Raw genomic sequence first — 10,082 nt, forward strand, 5'->3', positions numbered from 1 at the left:
CTAAATTGTACATTAGTTTGAAAAAAGGACTAAAACCAAAATCACCCCAAAATATAGGGACTAAAAACATAATTAACCCATTGTTCTTTATGGATAGAAATCAAATTAGCTAACTTATCAACATTATAATTTCTTTCATGAAAAATATTAAAAACTTTAAACTACATATACTTACAAAAATAAACAAACATCCATGCCAACTCCCTCTTAGATTCAAAGGAACCATTCGTTGATCTAATAAATCATGATAACCTAAACTAAAATCACTCTATAATAAAAGATATCAAAAGCCTTCCATGTTTTCTCTAAAGCATGTATATGACCTACATAAAATCATCACATAAATAGAAATCTACACTCCTAAAAAAGTTAAAAAATTATTCACACATTCACCAGACTTCATCTCAAAATATTAGCACACATGATTAAACAATGACAATTGGTAATTGTACCATCAATGTTTAACATAAGTCGATCAATAGATAAAACTTGTCATGTTTCAATAAATGAAACCACCTATCCTTCTTAATTTGAATATTGAAAAATGTTAGAGTAAAAAAATCATAGATAATATTACTAATACTTTTTAGATTTATTTTCTTTCATACACACAAACTTCTTAATTTGAAAAATATAATTAGAACCTAAAATATAATATGGTTCATTATCTTTCAAATCATCCACATAACGACATAATAATAATCACTTTAATTACTTTAAACAAGTGAGTACAAAAAGATTTAATGAACTAAACAACAAAATTCAAAAAGAAAAACTGCAAATCATAAAAACTTCATTCAATGGTTCCTATAACGGCATAATAATACAACAATTTAATCATAAATGAGATAAATATTTAACATTATTCTCACACAAATAACAAATAACACATAAAACATAAAACCACATTCTTTTTTTAACCTCTAAAATTAGTAGATAAAGAATACAAAACATAAAAAGAAAAAAAAAACACTAAAATTTTAGCTAATAACAGAACATCCAATCAAATGAAATTCTCATAGTCACACATTGCAAACCATAAGAGTAATATTATAATGTATTGAAAGTAGTATGAAGACACCTCTTTTGACAATATATAATTGTGATCTCTTATATAACATGTGGTAAAAACATCTAATATGATATTATACAGTAATAATCATGAAACTCATTGTAAAACGGAGAAAATCTAACTTCACGAATGATGAAAACATATAAATAAGATTAACAAAAAATTTAATTCATTATACATCTTTGCTTAAATGTTGTATTTTCACCTCAAATGATATTTTTTTCATTGTGTATATAATATTTTAGCTAACTTTAATCGCATTAATACATTTTCGTAAGTTTAAAATGAATATATGATTTGATGAATTTAGACTCTCTTTTTTCTATTTACTATTATTTTTAAAAGTTTAGACAAATTTACTGAAAATTTAAATAATAACATTATATTGATTTTTCATTGCAGTAACCTAACTTATGTTTTGAAAATGGACTTGCAAACTTGATTTGAGCCCATGATTAAATCTAGAATCGCTTGAGTTTTCCAACCCATTACAAATCCATATTAAGCCAAAATTTTAAAACAATTATTCTTGTATATTTTTTCTTATATATTATTTATTTTCCACGTTTTTATCCAAATATAATTCCATAATACAATTTGAGATAATTTATTTTATATGCTATGCAGAAAATGGTAATATAATATCTCCTCAACTCCCACAACATATATATAAAACATTTACTAAGCTTCCAAAACAAACCTAAAAATAAACAGCATAACCACTAATTTAATATAACAAAAGGTTTTCACTTTTGAACTGATAAAATATATCTGAAATACAAAAGCTCATAGATAGTAAGAAAATAATTATAAATATATATATATATATATATATATATATATATATTATATTTTGAAGTTTGACCTTTTTTTTCTGTTGAGAGAGCAATATTATCACTAATATTATAATTATCACTAATATGATAAATTTTTATATATAATAATAAGATTAAACATGAAATTATTGTTTCATGTCATAGGTTACTTAATGATTTGAATCAATAATTAATTAAATATAATTAATATTTTATTTAACTATATTTATTGATTTTAACTAATACTTTATTCGAGTGTATTTATTGAGTTTAATTAATATTTAATTTAATTTATTGATTTATTAATATTTTATTTATTGATTTTAATGAATATTTCATTTAAGTTTACGTATTGGTTTTAATATATAACTTCATTTATTTATTACAATTAATATTTAATTTAATTAATTCATTTATTTTTAAATTTTGTTTACGTTTATTGATTATTTTTATTTAAAATTTCTATTTAAGTTTTCAGTTGATTTTAATTAATACTTATTTTTTAAATTAATTAATTATAATGCTTAAATAGCCTTATTTTAAATTAAGTATAATACTTAAATAAAATTGTTTTTTAAATTAGTTAATTTTTAAGATTATTATAATACTATTTTAAATTTAATTGAATTATTTTAATAATTTAATTGAATTATATTTTGATATTAATATTTATGTTTCTTAATTTATTCAGTTTTTTAAATTTTTGATTAATTTATTGAATTGTATTTGATATTATTATTAATACTAATATTAATTTTAATATTAATATTTCATTACTTAGCTTTAGTTTTTTACAATGCCACGTGGCGTGAGACGTATTTCATTTTTTAGGAAAATAAAAAACTATCTAGCACTTGAAACCACTAAGTACTGTACCAACATTTTTGCGAAGTAACAGAATTGCTTCACTGTATATTTTTATCAAAATAATTCTCATAATAATTATTTTAAACTTAATATTTAAACTAAATTATAATTTGTTACACTATATTTAATATTTCTCTTAAACTACGTTGTAAACTGTTAAGCATGATAGTTTCGATTATTCTCAATTAAATCAGCCAACGTTTGATTATCAACCACTCTTCAAAATAATTTGAATTAAATATATATCTTAATTATTTAAAAATATCCATTTAATATTTTTAATTTTTAACGTGTCAAACATTAATACTTTTTCATCAATTTAAATTTAAATAGTTTTATAACATTTAGCTTTGAATACTTGTGTATGAAAAAAACTTTTGCCAAAAAGTCTTTTATTAAAATAAAAAGCTGTATTTATTAATATAAATGAATTTGTAACTATTAAATTTGTTTCATAATAAATCAATCGTTTTTATCATACATAAAAAAAAATTAATTGTTTTTATCATAGTCTCCGTTATAGTTATGAAATATCTTAAGGGATATTTATAAAACATTTTTCCATTTTCAATGCATAAGTGATAAATTACTTACGTTTTATTTTAGTATAAAAGGTTTTGTTAGATAATTTATTATAACAAAATTCAAAAGTGTCTTTTTGCCATTTGCAATGGTACAGTAATCTGGTTTCACGTGCAAATTCTTTACTTTAAGTCTATTTCTATCTTCTTCAATTTTTTTTTTTAAATTATTTATGTGGTCTTTTTAATTGAATAAATGTATCCTTTTAGTTTCCACCCTTAAAAAAATTCATAATTATAAAAATTAAGAGAGTGAAAAATGATATATAAAAACTGAAAAATGAAAATAATATTGTAAAGTATAAAATGACCAATTTTAAATATAAAGACCGTAATCAGTTAGTTTTTCAAAATTCAGGAATTTTCACCCACAATATATATGTTATATATAAGACAAAGAATTAATTATGAATTCATATTTGTGATTATTTAACTTTTTCGTAAATTATTTTGTTTTCACTTTTAATCTTGATTTGTTTAAAAAATCAAATTTTACTTTTTCCCCCCAAAAAAGAATAACATTATTTTGGTGATAAAAATAGCCTTAAAATTGCTTTTTATATTAAGTTATTGGAAAATTTAAATGTTTTTTTTTTCTAAAAAAGAGGATAAAATGATTTTTATTATTAAACATAAAACCAATTTAAGAAGTTTTTATACTAAAAATGAGAAAATTACTACTAAATATATAGCAGGAAAGTATTATTATTTTTTTTTCAATGTTAAAAATACTAATATTTGAAAGCAATTTGCTATAATTTTTAATTCATGAAGATTTAAGAGAGAGAGAGAGAGAGACATTTTCCAAAAATACAAAATTAATGCCATATTAAAACTAATAAATATTTTAGACGGTAAATAATATATAGGAAAAAATCTGCTTAAATATTATAAAACATTAATTTTTAATTCATGGCAATTAAAAATTTTGTTGCCAATAAATAAAAAATATTTATTATTTATTTATTTTCATTTTTATAATCCACGAGATTCCTTCTTTTACCCTATATTAATTAAAAATAAAAAGAAAATCAAATGCAATATGAAATAATAATAACAAATAATAATTTTATTTTGTCCTTTTTTATCTCAAAATTAAATCGTATTATAACATATACAAACAAAAATAAGAGTCCATCTCCAATTTTCTTCATTTATAAATTCACATTACAAATAAAAGCTTATCATGTGAATGAGAAGAGTTATTTTCATATTTTTAGGAAAAGTTTTCAAAAACATCCAAATTTTTGAACAGTTTCTAGCTGATTTTCTTTCTTCTGTCACCTTCTTCATAACACCTTCACCATTACCACACCTTCTTCTTATTATTATTATTTTGTCACAGAAATTTTGTTTATTACTAAAATAAAAGGTGTCTCTCTATTTCATGGAACAACCTCTTTCAGACACTGATCAGTTTTTGACTCTGGGCGCCACATCGGACGAGTCACAGAGTCCTAAGGAACCAGCGTCGCATGTCAGCGCCGCCGACAATAACAACAATGCTGTTAGCGCAGTTAACGTTGCAACTGGTTCTGGTTCTGATACGGAGCTGGTTGTGGCCTTAGCAAACTCCGATGCTGTAGGTTCGGGATTGGTGGAGAAGCGAAGAAGGGGGAGGCCTCGGAAGAGCGAGGCTGTCGGGATCACGGCGTCTCCTTTGATGGCGGTGGTGCCGCCGCCGCCGTCAGGATTTTCCGATCAGACCAAGAGAGGAAGGGGACGCCCTCGTGGCTCTGGGAAACTGCAAGTTATAGCTTCCATCGGTGAGTTTTCTTATTATTTGTTAGGTGACCCACATTTATAAAATTATATTTTTACTTTAAAATATAAAATAATTTAAGAAAAAATTAAATAAAAAAATTAACTTTTTATTTTATTAAAAGTTAAATAGCTTTAAGCTTCAAAACATTATTTATATTTGCATGATGTTTTTTTTTATTTTGTTAGCCATTTTTTGCAGAATTAGAGAAGATATTTTTTTAAAGAAAAACTTGCAAGAAAGAAAATAAATAAAAAAAGGCTTAATACCGCTTTTGGTTCCTAGTTTGGGAGGGTTTGTTCAATATGGTTTTACCTTTATTTTTCCATAACAATTGATCCCACCTTTTGAAAAAACTGTTCAATTGAGTCTTTTTTGTTCATAGTGGTCCCATATTCAAGTTTAAATTGTTTATTATAGTCCTTATTGTATACGATGATAACATGATTTTTAACATAACATTATGTCAGGACGGTTAAAATAACATTTGGATAGGTGAATGTATGAAAGAACTTATTGACGTCGTAACCAACACCATTAGAAAATTGACGTCGTAACAAAAAAGGAATCAATTGAACAGTTTTTTCAAAAAAATGGGATCAATTGTTACTAAAAAAAAGTAGGACCATATTGAACAAAACCTCCCAAACTAGGGACCAAAAGCGGTATTAAGCCTAAAAAAAACTACTAAAATTCTTTATGTTTATGTGATGACAAGAATATTCTAATGAGGATTTTAATAAAGTTTTGTCACATAAGAATTTTATTTTAATCTAAACAAAAATTTCTCTGTACATAACTATGGAAAAGAATACTTAAAAACATATACGACACGTTATTTTTTACCTTTCTATTAAAAAAACACGAGAAATGAATGTAAGCATATGAACCTACCATTGAATTGGAAAGGTGTTTGAAAGTAAAAAAGAAAAAACAATTTTTCCAGAATTTTTTTTTCTGAAAATTTTTAAAATATTCTCGTGGCAGAAAAGAATAATTAAGTAAATATAAAACAACGAGAATGACAAATGTTTGCTGAAATTAAGCATGCGTTTTTTTATATTTACGGATTTTTTTCTCTAAACCAAGATGCGTTACGGAAATAAATAATTGTATTTTACCACTGTAACAGTTTACTTATTATCGTATTTCACTGGTTATTTGTCTTATTAATCAAATTGAAAAAGGAATGAAACAAATTCTTTAAATTTTGAGTTTTAAAATACTAAAATATAAAAACCATCTTACTGAAAGTGTTGGTAAAACCTGCCACAACACACTCCAACCTGTTACCTGTTCGTATAAAGTGAGTAAGAGTGAATATTATGGTATTTGTGTCGTTATACTAAAACAATTGAATTAAATTTTAAAATTAACAGGTTGCATAATTTTATGCTGAAATTCAAAAAAAAAAAAATACTATAAAAACAAATCACTATGTTTTAATCTCATGTTCTATTTGTCTATTTTTTTAAGGATTCCATGTTTAAACATGTTTTGATATGTTTATCACAGGTGGGTTTATGGCAGAAACAGCAGGGCGAAGCTTCATACCTCATGTTCTGACTGTGCAAATTGGAGAGGTAATGAAAGACTCCTAAAAGATTATTAGTTCATATTTCAGATTTGTCTTAGTTTCATAGAACTATTCTATAATTGTGGTATCAACTGAAAATAGCATGTTTATGGTCATTTTCAGAATTTGGTTGAAACGATAATGTCATTTTTTGAGAAAGGCCCGCTGTCGGTTTGCATACTTTCTGCTACTGGTGCTATTTCGAATGTGACCATTCGTGAACATGCTGGTTCCAATCATATTACGAGATTTGAGGTACAAGTACGCAAACAATCTCCAATATAATATTAATAGTAGGAAAAACTTCTTTTACCAACACTTTTTTAACAACTTGTGACATTGGTCTGTTTTAAATATTTTTTAAACATAAATTCAAATAGACCAATAAAATGATGACGTGTGTTCTGTTGTAAAAAAAGTTATCAAAAAGTGTTGTCAAAATATTGTCCTTGATACTTGATAGTATATGAATCTTTCCCTGCTTTTGTTTCACTTTGACTTCAAAGTTTTGTAGTTTGTTTCATTTTCTGATTTTTTTTCTCCTGCATACAGGGTACCTTTGAGATACTGTCATTATCAGGAGCTTGTACCTTCGTTGGTGGTATTAATGGTCCAGTTCGTACAAGTGGATATTTGAGCATTTCAATGGCTAAATCTGATGGAAATGTTTTGGGGGGAATTCTTGAGAGTGCATTGGTAGCAGCTTGCCCTATTCAGGTAAGAATTTTATGAGATATGGTGGAGATTTATCCTTTCATCTCACACAAATTCTGCTATTCAACATTTAATACCTTATGAGAGTTAAACTAAATTTACAAGATGGTTCAATCAATTACTCACGAGTTATTTATAACTATAGCTGTATTGTACACATACCATATGAATGGTATCTTTGTAGATGTTTTAAAGATTTTATATTACCTAAAATTAAGATAAATTTATAGTATATAACTAACTACAAATTTCACCTTAAATCAATTTGATAAGTTTGAATTAAGTTTAAAGTTATTTTTTTTATGATAATATCAAAATCATCCAAAATCTATCCAAACAAGATTTGTTGATAGTTGAACCTATCATGTTATCTGTTATTGAGTTTTATTATATCATTTTTATTAATATTTAGTTTCACGCTCGAATGTACAAGTCTCGATGTAAAAACTGTGGTGAAGATTCATGTAAACTAAAAATATGATATTTTTATTTATATAAATACGTACAAATCTCATCTTACATATACAAGTTGATTTTATAAGATTGATTTAAACTTAAAAATTAAGATAAGAGGATGAGAAGAAATTTTTGTCCAATCTACAAGAACTTTTGTTTAAACCTTTGTACTTACTTTTGAAATCTGGTGTCTATTATTGACAAGAGAGTTAATTTTGAACAAATAGTTTTTAGACACTTGTTCTTCAATTATAAGTAGTTTTATCTCAATCTATGCTAACCATTTAATGCAGACCAGAAGAATAATATTAAAATTAGTTTTGATCTCATTTATGTATTATTGTACACTGTTGCATTGTGATAACTTTCAAGCTTTCTGTCTCTTGTGTACATCAGCTTATTATGGCCACTTTCAAGCAAAACATGAGCAGTCAATTGAAGAGGAAACAATTGTTAGAATTTTCTAATGGCCCCCTTATACTGGAAAGTCCAAATTCAGAAATTGGTAAAATGAAAGTTCCAAAGTTGACAGAAGGAGAGAAAAGTTGTTCTTCACCAGCAACAGAACTTGTTCCAACAACAGTACCTAATTGTGTAGCAGATAATGTGTTTTCTGCTACACCAAATGGAGTAGCAGATAGTGCTACTAATGTGCACTCTGCATGTGTTATTGGTGTTGATATGGACAACCAGGCACCGCAGTCTGCATCAGATGATTCAGATCAGAAGACTTCTGCAGAATTGAATGCAAATGTTATAGAGTTCTGAAACTATCTGTTATAGCTTCTTTGTTTGTAGTTTTCTGTTGTCTGGTTTATGCCAGAGGTTAAGCATTTATAGTGTATGACTTTGAAGAATTGTTCATCTAGTTAGTCAGCATTGTAACTAAAAAAAGAATAAAGTTCAAAATGTGACAGTTTTTTCTGTGATTTCATTTTCTGCTATATGTTTTGAAATGAGTATTCGACTGCTTAATATTTTAACTATTTAGTTTAACATTATATTATTTGCAATATTTTATTTATTTATTTCAACATTAAACTTATAGATATTGATAAAACGATAGTTCTTATTTGTGCTACTTTTCTGTTTATCAACTCTCAAAAGAATTTGAATGAAGAGAATCGATCCTTGAATAAGCAAAAAACCTCAATTAAGAATGAGAAGAATGGAATAAGGTACCATTTTTGAGATCCATTAATATTTTAGAATATGTTAATGTTTTTAGAACATTCTAGAAAGAACATTATTTTTACAAATTTTTTCATGAGAATATTCAAGGGATAATTTTGGAAATATTCTTTGGATATTCTTTTTAATTTTATATTTTAAAAAAAAAATATTTCCGACACATTTAACTGAAAGATTTTGTAGTTTATGAATTAGTTTATTTTTCTTTTATACTTTCCAAAACTTCCAGTAATTTCTTTTTTCTTTCTCTTATCAGTTTCTTTTGAGAAATCTTAATCTTAGTATTGAATAACTTTTTTGAATTCCTTATTGATAATGAAAATATAGTATGTAGTGAAAAGAATGTTATTATTTCTTCATTTTAATTTTGATTGGAATATTTAAAGATTTAGTTTGGTAGAATAGACAATATGAAAAAATATTAACTGAAAATAAAATGTATTTAATATGTAAATAAAAAATTGCAAAACTGAAAACTAATGAAATCCTAAAATTAAAAATATTCCAAAATATAATGTACACTACAATATAACCAAATTAAAAGTTAGGTTTAATTAATACTTTGATTGTTAATTATATTTAGACTAAAATATTGAATTGTTTTTTAATATATATTTTTTAATTCGATTATATATATATATATATATATTTTGAAATCAAATAATGGCTTTTTCATTATATTGGTATAAAGAACGTTTAAATTGTAATAACTTATCACACTAATATATATAGGTGAAAAGTATGAGTATAAATACTGTTTGAATTTGTCTCTATTTTGATAGAAATTTTCGCATTAACTCAATAAAATATGAGTATGGATAATATTCAATTTTTTCAATTGAATCTGAAGACGAAAATGTGTATGTAAATATTTGTTTCCATACTTATCCATATAGTAATATCATCTCATTTAAATTATTATAATGCCTGTAGTTTATTAAGTAATCTACAAAGTTTATATATATATATATATATATATATATATATATATATATATATATATATATATATATATATATATATATATATATATATATATATATATATA

General features: G+C 24.6%; 1 protein-coding gene across 1 annotated transcript; it reads left to right on the plus strand.

Annotated features, from left to right (window-relative positions):
• The first annotated feature begins 4,722 nt into the window (after window positions 1–4,722).
• LOC106778970 (AT-hook motif nuclear-localized protein 7-like) lies at window positions 4,723–8,611 on the plus strand. Its single transcript, XM_022787267.1, has 5 exons — window positions 4,723–5,101; window positions 6,613–6,680; window positions 6,797–6,928; window positions 7,226–7,390; window positions 8,240–8,611. The coding sequence occupies exons 1-5, from the start codon at window positions 4,723–4,725 to the stop codon at window positions 8,609–8,611; spliced, it is 1,116 nt and encodes a 371-aa protein (XP_022642988.1).
• Window positions 8,612–10,082: the final 1,471 nt, after the last annotated feature.

This window comes from Vigna radiata, chromosome 2 (assembly GCF_000741045.1).
Source record: "Vigna radiata var. radiata cultivar VC1973A chromosome 2, Vradiata_ver6, whole genome shotgun sequence".
Taxonomy (NCBI): Eukaryota; Viridiplantae; Streptophyta; class Magnoliopsida; order Fabales; family Fabaceae; genus Vigna; species Vigna radiata.

Excerpts from the sequence above, each read along its gene's own strand:
- LOC106778970 (XM_022787267.1), top strand. The coding sequence starts at position 4,723 with ATGGAACAACCTCTTTCAGACACTGATCAGTTTTTGACTCTGGGCGCC. Across the intron at positions 6,929-7,225 it reads ATCATATTACGAGATTTGAG|GGTACCTTTGAGATACTGTC; the intron begins GTACAAGTACGC and ends TCCTGCATACAG. Across the intron at positions 7,391-8,239 it reads TAGCAGCTTGCCCTATTCAG|CTTATTATGGCCACTTTCAA; the intron begins GTAAGAATTTTA and ends TGTGTACATCAG.